Raw genomic sequence first — 26,925 nt, 5'->3', positions numbered from 1 at the left:
TTTTGGGGTGAAATACTTTAAGCCCCATCATATGACAATGGTGGATACTGAAATTGTGTGGTCATTCACTTGTCTCCCTTTGAGAGGCGTTGGCTGGAAAAAAGCTATTTTAAACCTGAAATGTCAGTTTCAAGAAAAATTACTTAAAGGCTTTTCTTTAGTGTCTCTTTCCTGATACTGGTAGATGTATGGCATGCACTTGTGAAGAGGCATCATCACCTCTCCCATGGCCTCAAAAATGTTTTCTGTCTTCTAAGCATGAAAACAATGACTTTGTTAAAGTTACTTTTTCTACCAAAATACAACGAATAGTTGAACAGTATGACATCTGTGTGAGGGCATACAGTAGACCACATCTTCCTGAATTATTGGTATGATGTATAATAATCAATAGATACACTCAGTGTATAACACTGAAATAAAAAATACATGCAAAACTTTCATTTATGCTGTATTATGGTCCAAATGAAAGCTCTCTTAACAAAGATTTTTTCAAAAGTTTATTGATCGATAGAAACACTGACAGTCATGGTGTGCACACAAAACATTTGTTTCATTCTTTTAGAATTTTGGTAAATGGTAACAGTAAAAAAACAAACTGTTTCTCAAAAGTATTGCTGTGGCCCTAACTCGTGGAGGGTAAACTAGAGACTGCGTGGTAAACAAGAACATTCAGTAAAGCTGCTTGGTTTGTTGCTCTACAGTAGAGTGCCTACTGTACTTTTCTGAACAAAACACTGGTCCACTCTTTCTAGCGTGTCACAGGTTTTGTTCCGTTTTTTGTCTGGTTTCCTCCTTCAGGGCCTAGAGGCTTGTTCTTCAGTGGGGGCTGAGGGATTCCAACAGATAGAGAGATGTGTGATGATTAGCAGGGACAAAGCAATGTCAAAGGAGAGACAAAAGAAAGGAATTAGCAGCCTGAAACTCAACTCAACAAACATGTACTAAACACAAGAACCACTTAGAATCTAGACACATTATTGTGGACAGTGCATGCTGGTATAATTAATTTGAGTGTTCATGTTCTCTGCTATTGTCTTGGTGCTGGGTACTGTATATACTCACACTTTTACCCTCCTTGGTGTAGTCAGCCGTGGGAGGTGGGGGTGCTCCAGGACCCTCTGGTAGAAAAGCAGAAATCACAGCACCCCACATCAAAAAATAAAAATAAAATACATGTATTAAAACATTACTACATTATTAAAACAAACAAGTTATTTATAGGAGTTGAATGTTTGAAGTTTTTGTGAATTAGGGGTTTGCACGGATGTCACATTCTGGGCGGTAACCTAGCTGCGCGGCCATGTTGGTGGTACTCGAAGTAAATTAGTGAATGAAGTGCAATATACTATTATGCGCGGTGGGTACTTTAAGTGGGTAGCCCTGTCAAAACGAAAGAAAATCTCCTCAAAAGGCATCCAAGATGCTAAGGCATATAGGGAAGGACTTGGACCACAAGAAAAGGCGTGATATTTCGAGAAATTACGGTTTTTAATAACTTTTGAAAGTCGATACCTACTCCAGATGTTTTTCTCAGTCTGACCTATTGGTACAACCTAAAACACGGCAATAATTAACTATTTTCCTTGACAATGTTAGGGATTTACTTCAGTGCCTAATGCTTTCTAAAGAGGCGAGTATCTCCAATATGGGGACGTCCAGATCTGATGACATGCCGTGCAAACCCCTAATAACAAACAATTCTGCATAAATCTTCTAACAGTGACTTGGAGACGTGAGTTTTACGAGGCTGTTGACTCTTGACTAGTTTCAGTGGAGCTGCAGACATGGTTCAACCAAGAGACTATGACACTACCAGTGAATTGAGAGAGGGCAGTTATAGTGGCTGCAAGAGGAACAGTCTATTTGGACCCCCTTGAGCTAGACACCGGCCGCCTTGATCTCCAGCTAAAATTGCTGGTCACAAGGGAGTCTCGAATCAGCACGGTAAAAGATGTTGCTGTCTAAGTTCCATACAACGTCTAGCTTTAGCCTGATGTAGCCATACTGCATGTAGTGATACTGCATACTGCATGTAGTGATACTGCATGACTGGGATGTGATTATGGGATGTGTTACAGCCGATATAAGGGGGGGGACAATGTTTCTGCCTCTCAATTGGATAAACCTAACCAATCAGAGCAACAAAATAGCCTACCGTGAATCCTGTAGGGAGAACAGCCAACATCTTTCTTCTCGACAAATGCCTTAATGTAGCCTGGCTAACGTCAGACCTCATCTCATTGAGATGGGGTCTGGGAACTACAAGTTAATTTTCTCGTATTTGAAACGTGGTTTACGAATAGTGTTGCCAAAGTTACCTTGAAAAAGTAATCTGATTACTGATTACTCCTTTAAAAAGTAACTTAGTTACTTTACTGATTACTTGATTTTAAAAGTAAATAAGTTAGATTACAAGTTACTTTATTAGTTACTTTCAGCAGCTGCTGACAACACCCCCACCGCCTCAACATAAAAATGATAACCTTTTGCCAATACTCACTATACTGGAAGTACATTTTAACAGTAATGTCAACAATGTATAGCAGACATCCCAACCTAACCTACTTAGATACTGAAATTCAGATGTTTGTTCAATAATGTCTAGTCAGTACACCAAATAAGGAAGGCCTATTGATAGAAATTGTGATAGTAAAATATGTAGATTTTGGTAGTTTGGCCTTTTCATGTAGCCTTGGCAACTAGCCATCTAGTATAGGCCTGAGTAATATGCAAATTAAATTACACTTGTTAAACTCACCTCAACAAGTCTTTTGCAATCATTTAACCCGCCGTGAGCAATGCTAAAGTCACTGTTACAAACAGTGCAGTGTGCAAGACTATCATTATGTTTTACTCTTATGAGACAATTGGGTACACTTTTGTGTAGTCTGATGTGAAATGGGTCTTAAATGTTCCTTTTTGAGGGGCACTGATTGCCATGACGCTTCTGTTCCTAGATACACTGTCACTGACTGAACTGATTTTTTAAGTTCGGGAGAAAAGAGATATAAGCCTAACCTGGCCCTAGCCAGATGAATGTCGATCCGCTTAGCTCCGCCTAGCTTCACTCACATCCATCTGGAACCTCTTCCATTGAGAGTGATTTCTCCAACCAACTTTATGGTTTAGCGAATCAGGACGCAGGGCGGGAGTTTCATAGATGTGACATAGCGTAGAAGCGACTGTGAGACTGTTATCAGCGTCACGGGTTGGCTTCGATGAGAGTGGTTGAAGTAGCACGTCAATAGATGACGGACAAGTGGCTTATTCAATCATATGCAAGCATTTTTTGATTAGGTCCAGCCTTCTGAAGCAACATTTCAATGGATCGGTTCCAGATGGATGAGTGGAGCTAGGCGGAGCGAAATTCATCTGGCTAGGGTCAGGTTAATATAAGCCCACCTACACTGAAAACTGATTGGTTGATTTAGCACAACAGACCAGGATGCTCTCTGTCTTGGATGCGCTTCAGGCACACACGCACCACTCCTCTCTCTCCCTCTCCGTCAGTAGGAGTTAAGTCTTATAGAGACGAATGACCCATTAGACCAGCCTCAGACAAGTCCAGGAAGTGACGTCAATTCCAGAAATAAGTACATAATTTACTTTACTCTTTATGGAGAATACAGTGGGGAAAAACGTGTTTTCTTTTACAGTTCATGGAAAAAATAGTCACATTATGTAGAATCTTTTTATTATTATTCGTAATTCACATGTATTTATTAAATAATCGATCGCGACTGACTGTCCACGTGATCTGCCAGTCAGCTGGGAGGAGCTCGTGACTAGAGCCCTGCACTCCCGCGGGAGTCCCGCGGGACTCGCGGGACCCAACGCAAAGCAGTGCGACGCGGGACAAATATTGAAAGCTCCTTGCGGGAGCGGGCGGGAGGGAGAGCGCACAGCGCGGGTGCGGGCGGGAGCAGTGATAAGCGGCAGTCCCGCGAATTAAAAAAGTGTTTTAAAATGTAAAATAAAATCATAAATTACCTATTGGTCAATGTATATCATATATATAACACAATGTGCTGGATATTATATTTGGTAGCCTATCTATTAATAAACATTTTTGAATGTAGATTTGCAGATGTAATAATGCAGATGTAATAATAATTAAGATTATGTTATATTTTCAATATTCTGGATTCAGAAAAGGTAGGCTAATATTTTCTCCATTTCACTTGTTTGCATTTAAGCCTAAATCAATTGTAATGTGAGCTGGCTATGCTCAAATGCTCGAGGGGGCAGGGCATTATGCGGTGTTTAAAATTATAACATCACTTCTTATATTTTTATTTCTTATGTAAACGTAATGAAGCATATAAAGAATGTATTATTCTTAATATCACTGTAGATTAAATTGGTAGGTTTGCTGGGTATTGCTGTGAAACCTAAGCAGCTGGTGCCACCGAAGGCGCTTCATGCACTTTGGAGAAGGATCCGTCAGTGATGCGCTCAGCTTAGCGCAGCGTGTTTAATTCCTCAAACCAATGTCAATAACTGTCTTGAGCAGTAGGTGAACGTCGGAATCATGCGGGAATTGCGGGCGGGAGCGGGACAATGTATTACAGTTGCGGGCGGGAGCGGGACTGAAAATCATAATTCTTTGCGGGAGCGGGCGGGAGCGGGACTGAACACTGCGGGAGCGGGCGGGCGCGGGACTGGAAAATCTGTCCCGCGCAGGCCTCTACTCGTGACTCACGCATAGGGACTCACGGCAGATATTGCGCGAAATGTTGGTTTATTTAAATGTTGGTATTGTTATAGATGTCCTTCCTATTCATTAACATGAACATGATGACTGACTAAATAAATGACTACGATGTTTAATAAACCATTGTAGGCATACAAGTTATCATTATATCACATCAATTAGTTTTCTGTAGGCTAGTCTAGTGTGACATGCTTTACACTAGGCTACAGCATAAAAATAGGCTCAACAATAGGCTATCAACACGTTTGCAGTATCACTGTTGCAGAAATCACATACAAGAAAGCATCCTCTTGATTGTTTGTACATTTTTGCATATTCCAACATAAGGAAGCAGCATGAGGAAACTTGTCGTTTTTCTGCCTTATTTTCTAACTACTTTTACGAGTCTGCAGTATCACCGAGTAGCTGTTACAAGAGGGTCTGGCGTCCCTTTGTTATGACGCAACTTCCTGCGACGGTCATTCGTCGGAAAATGACTTAACTCCCTCTCCTCTCCGTTGTGTGGCGTTAAACTCAGATGCACACGCGATTTGAAGTCCGGTCTGGCTTGCGTGCTCTTGTTCGCTCTAGGTGAAAATAGACTCAATAGACTAACGGGTTACTAAGTAACGCGTTACTGGCATCACTGTTTACGAATACCCAGAGCCATTTATTGGGCGCTACGAATGTCTATCAAATGCAAGGGCGCGGGAAGGTGGGTGCTGAGGGTGCTGCAGCACCCCTTGCTTTTTGTCAACAGGCTTACAAATTCGCAGTTTGTCATTATATTTGTTGTCAAATAGGCAAATAGCAATAAAGGTTATGGATATTTGAATATAGCTATCCATAGTCAAGATTAAACGTTATAGTCTAGCTATAGAAGTGAAAGTGACGTGACTCGCTGAGGAGAGACGTTGCAAGAAGGCTAGTTGACTTCGAGAAAAGAATATTAGGCTACAGAAAAGAATACAGCATTTTTTTCTCTCCCGGCAGTAAAGACAGTAGATTCAGTGTTTAAAATGTAAACGCAAACTAAAGGTAGGCTAACTATCAGAACATCCAGAGGCTGATCTGTCAAAAATGAAACCATGGCGATCGTGGGTTATATCTTGCCTGCTTATTAGGCCATGCACCTGTCAGAACTCCGTGTAGCATGCATAGCCTACTGCCAGTTTCTATACCATCACCAACTAGTTCGCACTTTGGATATATCGTTAAATTGTGAAAAGCCCAATTTCGAATACCAAACGACAACAGATGAGGTAGGATGCATCTTTTGCAATTAGTCTTTGGCAAGCCCACGACCTCACGTACGGCTCAGTTTCTGTTAGTGTCAGGCAATGTGGCTGATCTAGCCCAAATCCACGAATTTCGTGTTGGTGAGACCTGTTGCCTATCAGTAGACATGTCATCTCGAGTTCCACGACAGCTTAGCTAGTGCCACCGAAATATGACACTGAAATCCTTTCACTATTGAAGTCGCTCAGATAGAAACCGCTGTAATTGGTGGTTAGGACACTTTTGCTGTGGAGTGGAGACGCCATAAGTTAGGCTACTCAGAAATTGTTTGCCATTGTAGGTCATTGCAGCCTAATTATATTTCCAAGCCAAACATCTCTGGTGTGGTTTTGACAATCAGAAAAGCAATATACTGAAATAGTTTAATGATGTAAAGTCAAGTGCGCTTCTATGGGTCTGGTGTGTGTGCGCGTAGTTTTTATTGATGAGTCGGAGTGGCAAGTGCTGCGCATAGTTGCAGTGGAAGTGACTGTTCTCGCTCTTAGGTCTACCAGAGGTCAGAGGTCTACTCATACACGGCGCTGAAATGGCGTATTTAGCTGTCTAAATTCGAATCATATCATGCTAGGGGAGAAATCGTCGGACATCCATTATTTTGTTATTCAGCACCCCTGGTCAAAAATATGTTCCCGCGCGCCTGATCAAATGCGTCTGTAAGTAGCTCATAACCGCTTTGGTGTGTCGTCACTGTCTTGCTGTCCCTCCTCCGTTCTGTGATTGGTTCCTTCGTTGAGGTGAAAACGAAGTCCATGGAAAAAGCGTGAATAAAATCGCACGCAAGGCAGCATGGGAAAACCCAGGCTATAGCCTTAATGCTGTTTTCTGATCATTTTCAAAGTTACTGCTCCATCAATATCTTGTAACTTACAACAAATGCGGTAGCGAAATCTACCACGTAAACTTCTTGCTTCTCTAGCGGCAGGCAACAAAATCAACTGACTCAGGTGACATGATAGACTAGGCACCGTTGTTAATATGTCCATCACAGTATAAAGCCTGTCCAGACAATCTGATTGGTGCAGTTGGTTCGAATTGTTCTGGTTCAGGTATAGAGCTGCACAGTCCCGCCCACAGCCAAAACGCGGTTAGGTGCCGGATGTAAGCTTCCCATTCATTTGTCCCATTGACGTTTGGAAAAATCCGTATCTAAAGAGTTTTACAGCATGTCTTAGGCTAACCAGCTACGGCATAACTCATAAGCATACAACATATCATTTCGAGTGAAAAAACGAAGAGAAAATCCAAAAAAAGTCAAAGGTACAAGACTGTGTACATATTTTAATTTCCGAGCGAAGGAACTACTCATCCCATAAACCACCGGGCCTCACTGAAAAATATATAAGCAGCACGAACCAGCGCGAAATATTTCATTTCCAACCGGCGACAGCAGTGAACCCTTTCCTCCAAACAGTGATATTTATATAGTGATTGTGCAGTTAATAGCAGTTATTTCAGGAGTAATCGTGTAAATAATAGTGTTTTGATATTGAATTGTATATTTATCATCGTGTATTTTATATCGTGTGTGTGAAAGCGGTTAACGTTAACGGCAGTGCTTCATAACGTTACCTGACTCATCCTATGCTGTCATCACTGCTCAGTCGGGCTGATGCATGGTCTGCTCTTGGACCACCATATTCAGTTTATTAATTTGCCGTGAATTATTACACAAAATGTTCATTAAATGCACGAAGTATTCCTAGGTTAATGATTAATATGAATCATACAGTATGAAGGCTACAGTAGCCTAGCTAATGTTAACTAGCACTGCTAGCAGCATTAACATTACAACCTCCCTGCTTAGCTAACTCACCACAACTTTGTAGGTCTTGTCCCTCATGCTGCTGACCCTTACAAAACCCACAAACTGACTCCCGGACACACAACAGTCAATAATGTGACCCGATTTAAAGTGGCTTTCACCCCTTTGGACACTCACTAAAACATAATATTCATACCTGTGTTGCAGCATGTAGGCTAATGTTAGCTGCATTATGTAATGACATACAATGTCGGAAATGCTAAAGGTTAGCCTGTCGGCTAGTGCTAGCCTACCTGAAAAGTTTGACTGTTTAAACTAACATTTACAGTGGTCTATTTGATAGTGTATTGGCCCTGACTAAGTTCGTGTGATGTATAAACCCCAATCCTTGTTGATACAAGTACCAATATTTGTCAAGAAAGTTTTTGACACATTAAGATTTTCGCCATAGGCAGTAAAAAACTCCTCCATCTTTGTCAATATTTTTCCGCTGAGAAAGTTTCAAACTATGACCATAACGGCCTTTCCACCAATCAGAGGCATTACTGTGGGATTGTGGGATTGTTCAGGATTGTGGGTAATGAAGTACTTATCCAAGAGATCACGAATAAAAGGCATTTATCTCAAAATAAGGTTAGTGCCCCACGAACTCTTGGTGTCTATAGGAGCATATACAATCGCTTAGTACAACCGTAGCTGGTTTTAAGTCTACCACGTGCAGTTAAGTTTTTATGGCTTACACCGCAATTGTCAATGGAGAAATTGCATTGACTTTTTACATCCGGCATCGGCTGTGGGCGGGACTGTGCAGCTCTATAGCTGCGCCTCAAGCGCCAAATGGAACAAGTTTTATGGGCGGGGTTAAATTTGCGCTGGCTTCCAGGCTAGTCTGTCTAAGCTCCATCCACAAATAAGAGCTCTGTTTACAGAGGCTGAAAAACTCATACAGCTGTGACGAGCGATCGTTCTCCCAACTGAGGACATCATTAAAAACATGGTTAACCCTTAAAGGAGTACGGGAATGTTGAGAAATGAACGTTCTAAAGAATATCTGGGTTCATTGAATTCAACATAGAATTTTAGAACCTTCAATTGTTGCAGAACTTAGAATGTTCAAAAATCTACACCTTTAAGGGTTAAGGTCCAGTATGACAAGAGATTCACATACCTGTCCCCGAAGAATGTTCATACAGACATTTCCAATGCTTTAGACATGAACATCATGAACATTTTTATCTCCATACCCCAGGGGCGTCACTAGACCTTATTCACTGGGGCACGTACCTTAGTAAAAGTCTCCAGTGCCCCAGTAAAATCCTAACGCTGCTCTCCCTGGAAACGACATTCATGAGTGAGCGCATCTCCGTGCCTGCTTTAGTCATGACTCAAGCCTGTCACTTACCAGCCAATAGAAAAAAAAGGAAATAGAAAAGGGCCATAATAGCCAATCAGGAAATAGCACCTCTGTAGCTGGGTAAGATTGAACGCAACAACCAATGAAAATCGTTCACAAGATTCTTCCAAGTATTTCGTCCGCTGGAGCTCGTCATATCACTTTGAGCACAGAGTAAGTCGTCCCCTGTTTTAATGTTTCAACAAATTCACAACTTGTTTGACAGAAAAAATGACAAGTTGATCGCTGTTAGAGAATGTTGCCCACATAATTAGCATCTGTTTTTCAATGCTTAGCGTCATAGCCTAAATTTAGCAACAGTTTATCAGCTTGTGCTCTCTCCCTCACACACACACACTCACACCATGTGTAGGCTGCATGCACACATGCGGACAATTAATAATGATTTATACGTATACTGGAGAGAGAGTTCTGTAAAAGTAGCCTATACTGTTTGTGAAGCTGTCCTACTGTAAAACTAAACATAGCCTTCTGATAAACTATTCAGAGATGGACATCGGACAATTCTTCCTGAACAGAGGCAGAGGGAAAGGAACAGTGAGGAGAGATGAGGAGGACGAGGGAGGTATGATAATTGCCCACATTAAAGGTAACATTTATGCTGGTAATAGCCAATTCTGTGATTTGATCAATGGTTTAATGGCAAACTTAAATAATTAAAACATTTGTAAATGTAGCCTATAATAATCTACACAGAATCAGACTCACATAATCAGATTAGGCTACATTTGCAAATTATCACCAAAAGTCAGTATGAAGGCTTTAGTAGGCTATTTAAACTACAAAGAACTGCAGTATTGCCAGGATGACTACAGGACCCTTGCCTGGGAGGGAAGTATATCTCAATTTTGACTAAAAATAAGCTTCCCTTGTGTAGGAAAGCCTATTAAATTCATGCAGTGAGTATACAGTAGGCCTACTTATGCCTATGTGTTTGGATGTTGCTGCAGTGGCTGCTACAACAATTGAGGGAGAGAGTGCTGGAGGAGAAGGAGGAGGAGAAGAAGGTCGAAAAGAAGGAGAAGAGAGGGGACAAAGAGCACAGGCTGGGCAGTCCAGTATACCAGGCAGGAGGAGGAGGAGGAGAGAGACAGGCAAGAAATGGATGAGGACATGATGGGGGCTAGACGAAAAAGCCATTTATTTCATATTGCGTGCACATTTAAATGTTTTTTTTTTTTTTATGTATTGGGAGTTGGGGGCCTGTGCCCCAGCAAAGCTCTAGGTCTAGAATCGCCCCTGCCATACCCCCTAAGCGTCAGTCTATGTTTGGAGTAAGGCATAACTGCAGTTCATAACTGCAGTTGGTTTTACTAAATAGCAGTAAAACGTGTGAATGTGAAATGCAGTCTGATGATATCCAAGTTCAGGAGGCTGAAATCTTAATGTAAAAATAATATGTTTTTTTTGTGTAGAACATATGATGATTAAAAAAACTTTGCTGTAGAGAGTAAGCTGCTGTTCCGTTTCTGAGTAACATCACTCTGGGTGCAGAGTGGGTGCAGGCTTGAAAACTGCGTCTGACCTATTCTGGTCTGCAGCAGAGCAGACTGCCCTGTAAGGGCTGTGAAGATATCTGAGAGACAGAATAAGGTGTTGTGTCATGCACTGTTGTATCAACAGCAATACGTACCTCTTGGTTTACCTTTTTGGGGGGTGTTTAGCAATGGACTCTTAATTCTGAAAAAGAAAAAAAGCAGAGGTGAGAACATGGAAGAGAGAATCATAATTGCCTCAGTCAAAAATAGAAATACAGAACTAAAACCTGTTTTAAGTGGCAAAGATATCTCATACGCTGTAGTGAAGATCAGTGAGACGGTACAGCAGATTCTCACCTTTTTTCTTCAGCCTCCAGCAGTTTTCTGTAATAGGCAATCTCTGTGTCCAGTGCCAGTTTCTCTGTAACCAGAGCATCATGCATGCCTTTGCTCTTTTCCATCTCACGCTTCATTTCGCTGATGCTTTCCTTAAGCAGATTAATTTGGTCTAGGTAACCAGCCTTTGCGGTGGAGAACTCCTTTTGCATCACCACCATCTTATGTTCCAGTGACTCTTTCTAAAGGTAAGAAAAAGAAAGTACAGTCTACTCAAAGCCATTCATTTGTATGTAAATACTGTACTGTATGTGTTCCAATATTTGTTGCACTAATTTCCTTTCTTTATTTCCTTTCTTCATTGGTCTTAACTGTTCTTTGAATCAATCATGAATCAACTTCCTCAGACTCCTGTTGTTCATAACCGTGACAAAGCAAAATGTCTGTTGCTTAACGCCCCATTGAAACGGATGCGTGGTGAGTGCATGGCAGCTGTGTTACCTGTCCGTTTTCATTTTGGCACCCATGTTATCAGGTTAGAGCTTGCACACTGCTTGTGTGACACACAGGCAAGCGTGTAAGAAGCGTTTTCAGCCAAAAGAGACAGTGAAGAGATGTTTTAATAGTCAGACTGGCCGCAGCAGCACTGTACCAGACTCATTTCTGGTATGAATGCTCAAATGAAACGCAGTAGTCACGGAACAGACATTCAAGGCACACGCCACGGTGGCGATCTCAATTGACCATAAGATTCAAATTGTACCATGTTCAAATTTAGCAAGCTCCCCCCATCCTCCGAACTTATAACATTTCATATGGGAGCCCTCATTCTGCTCCAGTGGTGGCATTAGTTGTGATGTGTGTGGATGTTGGATAATGGTACTGGTGGCTGGCTCACCGTGGTTTTTAGGTCACTAACCTCTGTGGTGATAATCAGCAACTTTTGGTTAAATTGCATGACTTCCTCCTTCTGCTTACGGATGGTTTCACTAGAAGCTGCTTCCTCTGACTGCACAGAAAAAGGTGAGGAGAGAGATAGAGAGAGAATAAAAGCAATAATGGAATTGTAATTGTTTCAGTATCTTTCTATGGCAATGTGAATCTCACACATGTGTATGCTGACATACTCACTTTGTACAGGCCCTCCTGGAGGTTCTTTTTAGCCAGCTCCTCGTAGTGCTTTCTGGCTTCTTCTAGCGCAGCAGTAAGGTTGGGTCTGGCCACCTTATCAAACTGAACATGCTGGTTCTGAGCCTGAATCTCACTTATCTCCTACAAAGACAAAGAGACAGAGATGGAGAATTAAGACATGTTCTGGGCTGTGACAGGGAAGGAGAGGTCAAATCATGCCTGGACCACTTCTGTACAGATTTTCAAAGAATATTCAAGAAAAAAAATCCTGATTTTCAACAATATCTAATTTATTTCTGCATTTATTTATTTATCCTGTCATCTTTGGTCCTCCATATTCCATTCAGTATAGCGTACAGCTGCAGCTCTCATTTGGAGTTTCCATGTGGTTACAGTCATTTATATTAATACATGGTTACACTTTACTTGAAGGTAAGAGTGACATGACACTGTCATGAAGGTTTCATCCACATTATAAACTACAAAATACTGGGCTGAACATGCAGTGGTGCCATGTAAGGACCCTGTTCATGTTGCACAGCACTTGTCATGACATTTTGAGTCTGTTAGGAGGCACAAACGCACAGTTTAGTACATGCCATAACTTGTAGGCACTTTAGCCGCTAGCCTTAAGTTTAGTTGACATGTAAAGCTAAGCTTGCCAAACCTAGTTAAACAGACAGGTCAACTGTGGCTTTGTTCATGACACTCCTGTTGGTAAACTGAAAATAGCTAAAAATAGATATAGATATGTAATGTTCACTCTTACCCCAACCTTATTTTGGGCCTTTCATTCACGTTTGCTCAAAGATTATAAGCCCTTTTTGCTCCCCACATCAATGTAGCCATAGACATTAGAAACCTAGATACTGCATTCTTGAGTTCTATTAGGTGGTATAGCCTAGGTAAATGCATCCACCATATTGGTGGGGGCAACACCTTAGGCCTACTAGCTGAGTTTCCATTACAGCGTTGCACAAAATAAAAACTATATTGCCGAAATTCGACAAAGCACAAATGCAAATTGTCAATGTCTCCATTAAGTAATGCAATGCGATAAAATATGCATGTTATCTTCTAGTGATAGTCATATTAGATGCATGTGACAACGGATCTCCTCAAATCTGACAAGTTTTGACAGTTTATCTTCAATTGCATCCAGAAAAACCTGTGAGTTACTGTACACTGAGGGCGTCAGAATGTAAAGGGAGGAAAATAGCGAAAGCAAAATCTAAACTTAACAGTTTGGGGTGGCATAGCCTACATTTAACATTATACATGCTTGCATTTTGTTGCTTAGAGTAGATTTGCCTGACCTCGAACCAACTCATTAGAGTTGGCACAAAACACGGCACCTTTTTGAATGCGTTTAGTGTCATGTGCCTCACCTTAATGCGAAAAAGGTGTTTTCATTGCACTTTTGGTTTTAGTGCTATTTCGATATGTATAAAAAAAAAAACCCTCATGCGAGCGTAAACGTTTTTTAATTGCGATATTTGGCGATATTTGCATGTTAGGCCTACTCATTTCTCTTCTCGCATTTTGGATTTGCTCATTTTCTGGGTTAATAGTAGCCTGAGTGCCAGCCGAACTTAGTCCCGCCCACAACATTTGAGGTCGTGAAGTTCGGTCTGGCATTGCTCCATTGTGCAGCAACTACAGTATGCTCGCCCCAGAGCTGGCGGACCAATCAAATCGGGCTTTACAATGATGGCCGGTGAGCAACAGCATCTCGTCTATCACGTCATCTGAGCACGCTTAGGTTGATTATGTTTGCAACAAAAACGCTGTGGTTAGAAGGAGACAGATGGCTTCTAAGACCCCATATGGAAAATGCATATTATTTCAATGAGGTTTTATCACTGAAAACGATTATTTCTGAAAACTTTGGGCAAAGTTGAGATGTGGGAAAATTCATGGTTTCACTTTCATAAAGGGAAAACAGCGTGTTGCATTGTGACATGATGTTCTCCCGTTCGTTTGAAATCTCTGATTGACCACCTGTTCAAGGGATTTGTGACAGCCTTTCCCAGCTGTTTATAACATGTTTGTAGCATATCACTGTTCAACGGAATTATTTTTAAAAACGGAGGGGATAGGCTATCAGTTTTTTCCTAATAGCCTACCCTACTACGTATCTCTTAAATTTCGCGTATGAGTGTTGTAGGAGATATTGACGGCACAATAACTTTTACGAAAGACCAGAAAACAATGTTAAGGCATTTGTGGAGAAGAAGATGGTTCGTGTGTCTTCCTACATGTCACGGTAGCCTAAGCAATTTCGTTGCTCTGATTGGTTAGGTCTATCCAATTGAGTGCAGAGGCATTCCCCCCCTGTATCGGTTGAAACACGCCCCATAATTACGTCCCAATGGAGCAGTATCAGACTCATATTCTGACTAGAATTTGAGTATGGCAACGTCAGGCTAGGTTAATAGACCTCTGAAGTTCGCCTACAAAAAAGCTACCATATTTGCCCATATAAGGAGATACAGTATCTTGAGATTTTTCCTATGGGAAAATAACATAGGGATTTGGAATTATCACACCTAACCTAAACTCTCGCAGGGACGAAGAAATCGGAAATGCAAACGTTTTGCTCTACACACTTTTGTCCTCTGTCTTCGAGTGGACCCCAGAGCTAATATGCGATGCAACTTAGCATTAAAGGAGAATTCCGGTGTGATATTGACCTAAAGTGTGTTGAAACATGATACCGAGTGTGAGCGTATGTCTCATAGCTCATCTCGGCTTGTCCCCTGCACTCCGAAATCTGGCGCTAGTTAGCCGATGCTACTAACAGGTTTTCAAAGGGGGTGCCTCGGGCATCGGCCCAGCCATGCAAATAAATCACTGTTTTACACCATTTACGAGGCTCAAAGTAGCTCCACACTTCATTGGTAGACTTCCGAGGGCCCTGTTATTTAAAACGAGACATTGAGAACTGGTAGTAGTCTGGTAGTAGCACTGGTAGTAGTCCAGTAGCAGCAACTGGAATCCATGCATTTCCACGGAATTATTTTTGGAATCTGATCCCTTATCATACCTGTTCATTCGTACTTGTCGCTCGACTTATCGTGACTAAATTCAAGATGGCGGCGAACAGTAAACTTCCTGAAGGTACTGTCTGTATAAATCGTCTTGTAAATAAACTACCAGTGCTTTTTCAATGTTCTCAATGTCTCGTTTGTCCCCTTTGAAAACCTGTTAGTAGCATCGGCTAACTAGCGCCAGATTTCGGAGTGCAGGGGACAAGCCGAGATGAGCTATGAGACATACGTACACACTCGGTATCATGTTTTAACACACTTTAATCACACCGGAATTCTCCTTTAAATTAGTCAGCAAGTTAGGTCTGGGGTAGCAAAAATCAAAGTGTGCCGCCTTCACGTAGGTAGTTAGCTTCAATTAACAACCGGAACTCCTTATATGGGCAAAGATGGCCGTTTTGGTTCTTTTTTGTAGGCGAACTTCAGAGGTCTATTGGTGGGGGCAACAATCACGGGAGGCCAATGGAAGAGCATGTGACTCTGACTGGAAATCAGACAGGTGTCTCTGATTGCCGGTAAGTGTTGCCCATAGACAGGTGTTTGCCCCCAGCAATATGGCGGCCACGTTTACGATGGCACCTAATAGAACTCGACGGACAATGCGGTATCTAGCTTTCTAATATCTGTTTTCTCAAACGTCTATTTTCATACGGCTTCACTCCTCGGTCCTCCAGCTCGTGCCCTGGAAATCTTTCAAAGCCCGACGTCATTGAGGACATTTCATACATCTAATTGCAACCAGAGAAGGCAAGACCGAGGAGGGAGGTGGAAGGCTTGATATGCGAGGAAACACAAGAGTACCCTACTGCCAGTTTTGTTCATGCATTGTATTCATTCATGTCCCGAGAACTATCAAACAGTGCCTCATTATCAGGGTCAATACGTGGGAAGAGTCCATGTTCATATGTCATTTTTAGGCTTTGGTATAAGCTCATATTATCTGCAATTTGCGTGTCTTCTAGCCTAAGAGGTGATGCGCTTCATCATCAGTAATTGACGTCTCTTGTAAGTGATACGTGAGTGAGCAGGACATCTCAACTCTCACATCGGTCTCTCCTTCATTCCTCCATCCTCCTTCCATGTCCTTCACAAAATTAATTAGAAGGATGGGCTAAGACCGAAGGGAGGAAGGAAGGATAGACAAAAAGACAGATGAGAAAACCCCTCTGGCAGGCCAGCAAACCCTTCTTCTGTTTCTGTGATTTTTATTTTTGCCAGTTTGCAAACGGAGTGCATTAACACCATCTGCTGGAATGAGGTGTAATGGCAAGTGTACCCTGTAGCCTCGTTCTGGCCGCCGGGTGAATAAGGCGAATTGAGATATGTTCTGGAGCCCAATGCGGTATCTAGGTTTCTAGCAGCCCCATAGGTTTCCATTCAATCCAAGCGATCTGCTTTCCCTGAAAAGGGGGACGGGGATGTTTAGCAAATTCAAAGTTCCCGGATATGCTGGTGTAACATAATACCGGCGTTTCTGTTGACCGTATCATCACCATGGCGGTGCCCCACCCACTCTACCCACCAATCTCAGTGGCCCAATCCCAAAGTCCGGACTCACAGGCTCACAGACTTTGCTACGTATTCTCGCAAAATTCGTAATGGCTTAGGGCTGTCCCAATGTCGCATTTCAAAGGGCGTGAGGGTTTGAGTACACACTTACCTAGCCCTTTCCGACCCTGTTTACACGTACATGGTTATTTTGAAAAATTGAGACATTTCCCTTTGTCTGTGCCCTTCGCCCCAAACTGACAGGTGTGCATAATGTTATTTTTGAAATCGCATCAGTGTAGACTTCACCAAAGGGAATTACCCACAGTTCAAAGAGTTGTGACGTTTACCGCGGAAACCATAGGGAAATCCGGAAATTACAAAAGTAAACAACAGCATGACACATGCATGGTGCAAGTTAAACGTCGCCAAGGTAACATGTGATCTTGTGAAGTGCTGTCCCAATCCCATTTATACCTATCCCCATGTGGCCTCACACACTCACTCACTTATAACCTGAGATCAATTAAGTCTGTGAGTCTTTAGTCCTTAGTCCTCAGGGCTCACTTTGGGATTGGGCCATTATGCTATCAGCTTTTGGTGAGTGTGACTCACACCAGCAAGAGAAGCAGAGAAAGAGTGTTTGCATCAGGTGGTTGTAGCGACGCAGGGGGAGGGTGCCTGTCGGCTCCGTGTCCTTCCTCACCTCATTGTGAATCTTCTGTAGGTATGTAATCTGCCTCTCCAGGGATGTCACCTTCTTCTTCATGTAGGCCAGTGAGGCCTTATCCTGTACAACAAACAGAATGTGCAAGTGAGACAGACTACAGAGTTACAGTTTTCAACCACTGCCATCCTCACTGGTGCCAACTTCAGGTCAATATTGGAGGGTCACAATATAAGAAAACTCTTTTAAAGAGCAACTTGCAGGTTGGAAACCCTTATCGGAACTCCCCCTATTACCGTCGGTCCCGTATTTCCGCCGTCTTGTGTGTATGTGTCATTTAATATCCATTTCTATACAAACCAAGACGGTGGATTTCTACAGTAAAGAAACGCAAGGACCCATACCATAGGTGTATCTAAATTAGCTATGTACCAAAAATGAAATTTTGCCGTGACTCGAAGAGCTGTAAACAGTGTTGTAAGGCTGTGTGTACACGTCCGCTTGGAGCTCCAGTGGAATTTTAATTTCATGACGAGAATTCTCGATCTAACCGTTCATGTGCCATTGAAACGGCGTAAATAGGCGACCCATCAGGCCAGCACTATAACTCCGAGCGTGGTAAACAAAATCGGATATTTCAGGTAGTAAATGCTCCCGTTAAGAACCAAACCAGATTTTGTTCAAATCTACACACCTATGGCTACTGAAAAATGTAAGGTTCATTTAGCAAATGTTATCTTGAAGTGTTAAAAAACATTGTTGTTTTAGAATTTCCGAACAAAAGTGGTGATAATTGGGGGTGTTACGATATAAAGCATAGCGATCATAAATGATGAAGGAACTAGTTTCTCAGAAAGAAAAAATTGTAACTACGCCTGAAACAACATGTATTTATAACAGAGGGCAAACAAGTCAAGTTCAATGAATGGTGTAATGGATCCTGACAGAGTCAGAGGTTATTATAAACAATGAAAACGCCTGTGAAGGGCCACAGCCCTATGAGCCACCTAGGCGAGATAGGGGCCAGGGAGAGAACAGGGGAAGATGGCATGATCATGGTGAGTGGAGTCTATTCTGGACAGGGCATGTATAAAACTGTTCATGGTTGAAAACAAGATATTGATTAATTGTTGTTTTAAAATGGTGTTATGCTTACAAATAATATATTAATGATGGGCTCAATGTTTTAAAGTTATTTATGAGCGGAGCTATATGTAGGCCTAGCCTGGAAGCCAGCAGAACTTACGGTGCATTCATGGGCATCGAAAAAAAAACCTTTCTCCCAGTGAAAATGTCATCATTCACATCACTTCATGTGGGAATCAGAGGTGGGAAACTGATGCTAGATTTTGTTACACGAGTTGCCCAGTTAGAGGTTCATCATCACTTTTGCCGTCACGTTGTAGTTTGTTTGTAGTCCATGTGGCCTTTCATGTCCAACAGTTTTAATGTGAACTTGGGAATTTGCGTTTTTGTCACTTGAAAGCTGCATATCTTTCTTTCAGAAGCATCTTACACCATATTTTAGATAGATAGATAGATAGATAGATAGATAGATAGATAGATAGATAGATAGATAGGGGGATATTCAGGAACTACAGTTTAATTAAGCAACTACAGTTGTTTATTTAATATTAATGAGCGTATGTTTTAACCTTTGTTGTGGCATCCATGTTTTTCAGTTGAATTTGATATTGTTCTGTTGAGGAGCAACTATGCCCAAACCAGAGCTGTTCCAAGTTCGGTCCTATCAAATTGTCTGGGTGGGCTTTGTACAACAGTACAACAAGTCAAGTCAAGTCAAGTTTATTTATATAGCGCATTTCATACACAGAGGTCATTCAATGTGCTTTACATAAACAAAACCAAACAATAATAACAAATAAAAAGCATAGAAAGGCAATATAGTCAAAGAATAGTTAAAAGGTAAAGATCATAATAAAAAGAAAACATAAAACACAAGGTAAAATAATTTTAAAATAAATGATAATTAGTAAGCAAAAAACAAAGGCAAAAGTAGTAAAAAAAAGTAATAAAAGATAAAGTAGAATAATTATCAAGGCAGATTCAGAATTTGTAACTCGGCACAGTTAGCAGAAAGCATCTGAGAACAGTTTGGTCTTAAGTCTAGATTTAAAACTGGCTACAGTTGGGGCCTTTTTGATGTCATCCGAAAGTTGATTCCACAGCTGAGCCGCATAGCAGCTAAAAGCTGCTTCACCATGTTTAGTTCTAACAGTAGGTTTTACTAGCAGGTTTTTCACCTGGGACCTGAGAGGAGGCGAAGGTGTGTACTGCTGAAGCATGTCTGACAGGTATTTAGGTCCTGCTCCATTTACTGATTTATAAACAAGCAATAGAGCTTTAAAGTCAATTCTGTGACTTACTGGAAACCAGTGCAAGGACTTAAGAATTGGAGTAATGTGGTCAGTTCTTTTAGTTTTTGTTAGAATCCTAGCTGCTGCATTTTGTATCATCTGAAGCTGTTTAATAGTCTTTTTAGGAAGGCCTGTGAACAGTCCATTGCAGTAATCAACCCTGCTGGAGATAAATGCATGAATGAGTTTTTCTAAGTCATATTTTGACATCAGCCCTCTGAGTCTGGCAATATTTTTGAGGTGGTAAAAAGCTGATTTAGTTGTCGCTTTCATGTGGCTGTTGAAATTTAGATCGATCACTGTCAATTAATACACCAAGATTTTTAACTGTATCCTTTGCCTTCAACCCTTTTGTGTCAAGGAGACTGGCAACCCTAAGTCTTTCCTCCTTTTTACCAAATATAATTACTTCAGTTTTTTCTTTGTTCAGCTGAAGAAAATTTTGAGACATCCAGGTGTTGATTTGTTCTATACACTGACACATAGATTCAAGAGGACCATAGTCGTTTGGTGACAGAGCTAAGTAAATTTGTGTGTCATCTGCATAGCTATGATATGAAATCAAGTTATTTTGGATGATTTGTCCAAGTGGGAGCATATAGAGGTTGAATAATAGTGGCCCTAAGATCGACCCCTGGGGAACACCACAGGTCAAGGACGTTGGTGTTGAGGTACAGTTTCCAATGGCAACAAAGAAGCTCCTTTCTTGTAGATATGATTTTAGCCAGCTGATAACTATGCCTGTAAATCCAACCCAGTTTTCTAGTCTGTGTAGTAAAATATTGTGATCAACAGTGTCAAATGCTGCACTAAGGTCCAGTAGCAATAGGACTGATGTTTTATCTGAATCTGTGTTTAGGCGTATGTCATTGGAAACTTTAATGAGAGCTGTTTCAGTGTTGTGATTTGCCCGAAAAGCAGACTGAAAGTAATCAAAATACCCATTTGATGTTAGGAAGGTGGTTAATTGATTAAAGACTACTTTTTCAATAATTTTGCCAATAAAAGGTAGATTGGATATGGGCCTGTAATTGTTTAGCATGGAGGCATCCAGGTTATTCTTCTTGAGAAGAGGCTTTACAACAGCTGTTTTCAGTGACTTAGGAAAAGTGCCAGACAGCAGTGATACATTTACAATTTGAAGGACATCCGCCGCTATGAGATGAAAAACAGTTTTGAAGAAATTGGTAGGCAGAGTGTCTAAGACACATGTGGAAGAGCTGAGATTCTGTACCGTTTTTTTAAGTGTTTCGTAGTCTATCAAGCTGAACTCTGACATTAAGTTTAGTTTCCCTCTGTTGCTGGAAGTTCAGGTTGTTGAATTTGTAATTGAGCAGATATGTTGAGTCTGATTTTGTCAATTTTACCTTTAAAAAAAGATGAAAACTCATTGAATTTATTAGTTGAGAGAAGTTCAGGTGCTAATTGTGAGGGGGGATTTGTTAATTTATCAACAGTTGAAAATAGAATACGAGTGTTATTTGAACTTCTATTGATAATGTTAGAAAAAAAGGACTGTCTTGCTTTGCATATTTCAGAGTTATATGTGCGGAGCATCTCTTTATGGATTTCATAGTGGATCTGAAGTTTGTATTTACGCCATTTTCTTTCAGTCTTCCTACACTCTCTTTTTAGAAGTTTAACTGCTGGATTTTGCCTCCATGGTGCTTTCTGTTTGTCCTTAACTTTCTTGAATTGTAATGGAGCAATGTCATCCATAATGTTTGCCATTTTTGCATTAAAGTGATCAAATAAGTCTTCTTATCAACAGTACCTTGTCTATCACGTCATCTGAGCAAGCTTCGGTTGATTTTGTTTGCAACTAAAATGCTGTTGCTAGAAGCTTAACAGATGGCTTCTAAGACACCGTTTACACAAAGAAAAAATATATTTCCATGCGGTTCGGCCTTTCATTTACATGAAAATGGAGGTTTTATCACTGAAAACAATTATTTCTGAAAACTCCGACCAAAGTGGAGATGTGGAAAAACTCAGGGGAAAATGGCGTTTTTGCATTGTGATGTTTTCCCTTGTTTGTTTGAAATATCTGATTGGCCACCTGATTGCTCGAGGGGGTTGCGACACCCTTCCCCAGCTGTTTTTAGTATTGGTGTGAACAGAATTATTTTTAAAAACAAAGCAGGGGAAATCCGTATTCCCTAATAGCCTACTGGTAGTAAAAATATACTATCAGTCTAAGAAGAACTAGAACATGGAGAACCGAGAGAGAGAGAGAGGTTGATCCACAGAGGCCATGGCCTGTGCCATGGCCTACAGAGACCATAGACCATTTTCTTACCCTCTCTGCTTGTAACAGAATAAAGCCTGGATCCTGATCTTCCATCGTCCTGATTGAGTCTTAAGAGAAATATGGTAGTAAAAATATACTATCAGTTATGGAGGTTCCACCGAGATTAACATTTTGGATTTAATTGGATTAAAATTTTGCTAAGATCTTCATCATCCTGGTTGACAGCACTCTTAAGGTGAGCATTTGTGTTTTCTGGTGGTGAGATTCTGGTAGTAAGTCCCATAGTCATCCTGATGAGGATTGACAGTTGACCTCTTGGAGGATATTGGGCTCCCACTCTGGAAGCCATATTGGGCGTTAGAGCATTCCTGCTCTGTAAATGGCCATACGTACTGACGAGTGGTCTCTGTGAGATCTAGTTGGGCTTCCCTGAAGCCATATTTTGGGCGTTAGAGCATTTTTGCTCTGTAAATGGCCATAATACTGACAAGTATACAAGTGGTCTCAGTGAGATCTAGTTGGGCTTCTCTGAAGCCATATTTTGGGTAGTTGGAGAAAAGGGCCTCCTGTAAATGCTACTATATTGGGGACTGCTTGCCTGGGGTCTCTCACCTGAAACAATAGGATAAGAATGTGTTGCTGGTCATAATGGATGTATGAAAAGGATCTTTAGATTACAAATTTATATTTGGATAAATTACAGCTAGTTTGAAATTGGATTGATAATGCAACTATTTAAATTATGGAGACTTATGATGGATGATCAGGATTCAAGTAATATTTGCCCCATCTGGAGTTTTCTGTATCATTTCTATCCTTTCTTTGATTTGATTTGAGACTTTGAATTTTATTTTTGTTATTCTGTTGCACCTTTATTTCTTTATATTACGGTTTATTTCATTTGATTTCATTCTCAGTTTGTCCTGACTAGGAATACTTGTTGCTCAGTTGATATGGTTACAGATTTCCCAATTCCATTATAGGTGCTAAGATAACAGGAGGATCATTTTTATATAATCCCCATTTGAGCCTTTCCTGGCTTTGTTGTTATTTTAATTATTTTTCTTTTTTTTTTTCTCCCTTGTTCTCATTAGTTTAATTTCTGATGGTCTGTTTGCTTGCTTTAACTGCTGATATATTTTAATTGCATTAGAAAGCGGTTTGAAGTTTTTTTTTTTTTTATGTTGTTTGTTTTTTTGTTGCTTTGTAATGATTTATTTCATACATTTACAAGCTTTGCTCCTAGCCACCCATCACCGGATGATATTTGATGTCTACAAGCAGAACCTTACCATACAATGACGTCTTCCTGTAGTTTGTTTTTGTTATCAGTTTCGGAGACGGATCTGATGGACAAGGGTGTGCCACCGATCCGAAGGGGGATGGTTGATGGTTTTTAACAATGGTGATGGTGATGTGTGTAAATAGCCTGTTACATTATAGGTTGAGGACTTGGACTCCTCAAGAAACTTTACTTCTCAAGAACACTGTTTGATAGATTTAGATGAGATGTTTTGTTACCACTGTCATAAGAAATGTTTACATTATTACTAGAAATTCTGTTCTGAGGCATCACAAGCCTCAAAGTTCATGTACTGTATTGTTTGGAGGTAAATAGCCCTGAAGATTGACCAGGTGCTGCTATGTTAGAAGACCCATAGGTGTGACTGTCACCAATTGAGAAACTGAAAACATTAGCATACTTTTGTTGACTTGTGAAACTGCTTCACAAGACACTGCTTGACTCTATTTACACTCACGCTAATGTCTCTCCAAGTTGTTGTGAAACCACTCTCCAGTATCTCCAGAACTCTTTCATGCCAGAAGGGACAAAGGGAGGTGTGACATGCCTGTGTCTTCAACTACCACTAAGCAAACATCTCAGAAGATCCTTTCAAAACCACCCCTGGAGACCCCAGCAGACTTCACAGTGTTCTTGGGAGAGCAGCATTTGGAAGTCTTGTGTACCATCCCACAAAAGGACCTTGGTCAGAACATCACAAGAAAGATTGGATCAATTTAGAATAGTGGACCTGCTGTGGGCAGAATAACCTCCAAAAACAGCAAGGATCCGAAGGTTCCAGGTAGTCGACCCTGACCTTCAGACTAGAGAATTTTTATTTTGTTGGTATACTTTAACTGGAGAAGGAAATATTGAAGAAAAAGAAGAGGAACACAGGGTGTGGTGGAACGCCCCCTATTAATAGAGCCAAGCGCTGCCCTAAGCACATTTTGCACACACATACACATCCTAAACATTGTGCACCACAAGAAGAATGGAAACTGGCTTTGGTTGCAGTTTCTTAGCTGTTTCTATGGTAGAAGATGTCAGTCTTTCTACTGTTGTTATTTTTATTCTCCCATGATCTGTAACCTCCTTCCACACCCTAAAAGTCCTCTGTTGTTAATAAGCTGATTCATAATTTATGTTAGCAAGTTCAGATGTTCAAGTCTTTAAAGGACTTGAAAAGGGGGAATTGATGAAAATAATTTTAGTAGGTGTTTCAAGACTAGTTTTAGCCATGTGGCCCCTTTTGGCTTTAAAACAAAGACACCCTCCCCTCCCCCAATGAAATGCTAATGTACTGGTTCTAAGGGCTATCAGATCCACACGACAAAGGATGTTACCTTCATATAATGAATCCATTTGTCATGAAATGTAAATATATTCATGTTTGGTATCATTGTAGTCTCAGTACAAGGATTGTAATGATTTGATTGTGAGAATGTTTGGAACATTCTATAAGTGATATTTCTGATATATAAGATATCTCTCCTCATGTTCTTCAGATAGGTGTGAGTGTGTCTGATGCCAAGTGGAGAACCAACCAATTGGGCTTGTTTTGCCTCCAAATCTTCCTTTGTTTAACCCATACAAAAGTAACTAAACTGCAATGTTTGTCAGACTAAGAAGAACTAGAACATGGAGAACTGAGAGAGAGAGAGAGGTTGATCCACAGAGGCCATGGGCTGTGCCATGGCCTACAGAGACCATAGACCATTTTCTTACCCTCTCTGCTTGTAACAGAATAAAGCCTGGATCCTGATCTTTCATCGTCCTGATTGAGTCTTAAGAGAAATATGGTAGTAAAAATATACTATCACTACCTATAAACGTGGTCTTAGGTTTCGCTGTCAGTTGTTGTACAAGATATTGACAGTGCAATAACTTTAAAAAACGACCAGAAGAAGGATGGTTTCGTGTTCTTCCTACAGCTCACGGTAAGGTATTTCGTTGCTCTGATTGGTTAGGTCTATTCAATTGAGTGCAGAGGCTCAATTGAAACCTGCCCCATAATCACATCCCAATGGAGCAGTATCAGCCCTCAGTTGCAAAATCATGTCGGCTTATCCTTTACATTAGGAAGATCAGACCTTATTTGACACATGGGTCAATTGCAGGCGGGTTCGGTCGGATCGCGGGTCGGGTATAATTTTGTCTTAATTAAAATTTGCGGTCCGTGTTGCGGTCAGTTTGATTTAAATATCCGGCGAGCTCGGGCCGCTTGTGACCAGACCCGCGGCTCTTCATAATGCTGCAGAATGCTCCATTCACTTGAATGGGCCTTCCCAACGTTCGGTGGTCTGCTAATTCTCAATAACAGACCGTTGCTAAGTATAACAGACCGCTGTCAAGGAAAATGGGCTTTGTGCTTCTATTTTACATCTTTCATATCACTACGCAAGGACTGGAACTTCATTCAAAAGTGAAAGTGGACGGTTGATCAGCTGTGTTCTAAAGAATGTTTGATTCAAGTTCAGCGTGCTGTTGCGAACTATTTGTTTCTCAGCAAAAGCCACGATGAAACGGTAACAAATAGGCTATAGCCTAGGCTATGTAGGCTAAAGAGTCATATCGTGGGGAGTTTATTGTTTCGGTTTGGCAAGTAGCCGTGTAATAAGCGGGATAATGTGTAAAACGCTGGTCATTATTGGGAAAATAAGTCCCTTCAGGGCGGAACAAGACCCCTCCGCTGCACGTCGTGGTCTGGTTCGGGACCTATTTTCCCAATAATGACCGGCGTTCTATACATTATCCCTTACTTATTACATGATCAGGTTTTTTTACATGTTCTTTGGAGTTATGAGGGGATTTTTATTACATTATTGGGAAATCATTACATTATCAGGTTCTACAGGCCCTCACCAGTCCCAACCTCTCCACCCCCTAAACACACAAACACATTCAGACACCGCAAATTGGGTCATAAAAAAAGAACAGTGTCTGTCTGACTTCACAGTGGTGACTGAGTTGGAATTTAAGCTAAGCAGACATCAAACCATCAAATAGCAACATCTATTCAAATGTGTGCCCCACTGTCTACTTTACATTCCCCCACCATGATTTTGAGTGAAGACATAACAAACCTGTGTGTGGAGTAGTTCAGTTTCTTCTCTCTGTTGATTCTCAACCTTCCACCTGCAAAAGCCATTTGACAGCATTAGAACTGGTGTTCCATGAGTCACACCGACTTGTTCTGCATGATATGAGACGTATATCCGATATGGGACTTACACAAAGAACCCACATTTCTAAGGCAGCTTATAGAAACTAAATACAATAACTGCGAAAAGTTTGGGCACGAGAGGTGAAATGTAAAAGTTTCATTCAATGCTAATTCACATTAGTTGTGTTAACATATCATAGGCCAATGCATACTTTTTCTGGAGGTCCTTGTTCTGACATTCAAGTCTGGCATATTCTTTGTTAAGGTGGTCCACCTGTTCCTCCAGCTCCTTAATCCTCGTCTCATGCAGGTCCTTGATGCCATTATTGCCTTTTAGCTGATTCAACTCTGCCATGCAGGCATTGTTCATCTGCTCCAGGAGCTGAACTTTCTCGATGTAACTGGCCAACCCATTGTTGAGCTCTTGCATCTCTTCCTTTTCATTATTTCGGTTCTGCCCCATCTTATTGTAATAGGACTCAAACGTTTTTATTGCAGACTTCCCTCGTACCTGCTTTCTGTGCGCA

The 26,925-nt window shown here is 41.1% G+C and overlaps 1 protein-coding gene across 3 annotated transcripts; it reads right to left on the bottom strand.

Annotated features, from left to right (window-relative positions):
* Positions 1 to 493: 493 nt before the first annotated feature.
* LOC143131243 (vimentin-like) lies at positions 494 to 26,925 on the bottom strand. 3 transcript variants are annotated; one of them, XM_076290738.1, is made up of 9 exons: positions 26,611 to 26,925; positions 26,319 to 26,370; positions 17,361 to 17,444; positions 12,117 to 12,257; positions 11,905 to 11,994; positions 11,007 to 11,227; positions 10,805 to 10,851; positions 1,066 to 1,121; positions 494 to 829 (listed from the first exon to the last, which is right to left on the bottom strand). In XM_076290738.1, the coding sequence occupies exons 1-9, from the start codon at positions 26,859 to 26,861 to the stop codon at positions 752 to 754; spliced, it is 1,020 nt and encodes a 339-aa protein (XP_076146853.1). In that variant the 5' UTR covers positions 26,862 to 26,925; the 3' UTR covers positions 494 to 751. The 3 variants fall into 3 exon arrangements, with proteins under 3 accessions (XP_076146853.1, XP_076146854.1, XP_076146855.1); XM_076290739.1 differs by having other exon boundaries at positions 10,817 to 10,851; XM_076290740.1 differs by lacking the exon at positions 494 to 829 and having other exon boundaries at positions 1,083 to 1,121; positions 10,805 to 10,853; positions 11,008 to 11,227.

This window comes from Alosa pseudoharengus, unplaced genomic scaffold (genome assembly GCF_046254945.1).
Source record: "Alosa pseudoharengus isolate Yale_2024_CS ecotype anadromous, Long Island Sound unplaced genomic scaffold, YU_APseudo_1.1 YU_APseudo_1.1_scf_18, whole genome shotgun sequence".
Lineage (NCBI taxonomy): Eukaryota > Metazoa > Chordata > Actinopteri > Clupeiformes > Clupeidae > Alosa > Alosa pseudoharengus.
This window is presented reverse-complemented; position numbering and strand designations above follow the sequence as displayed.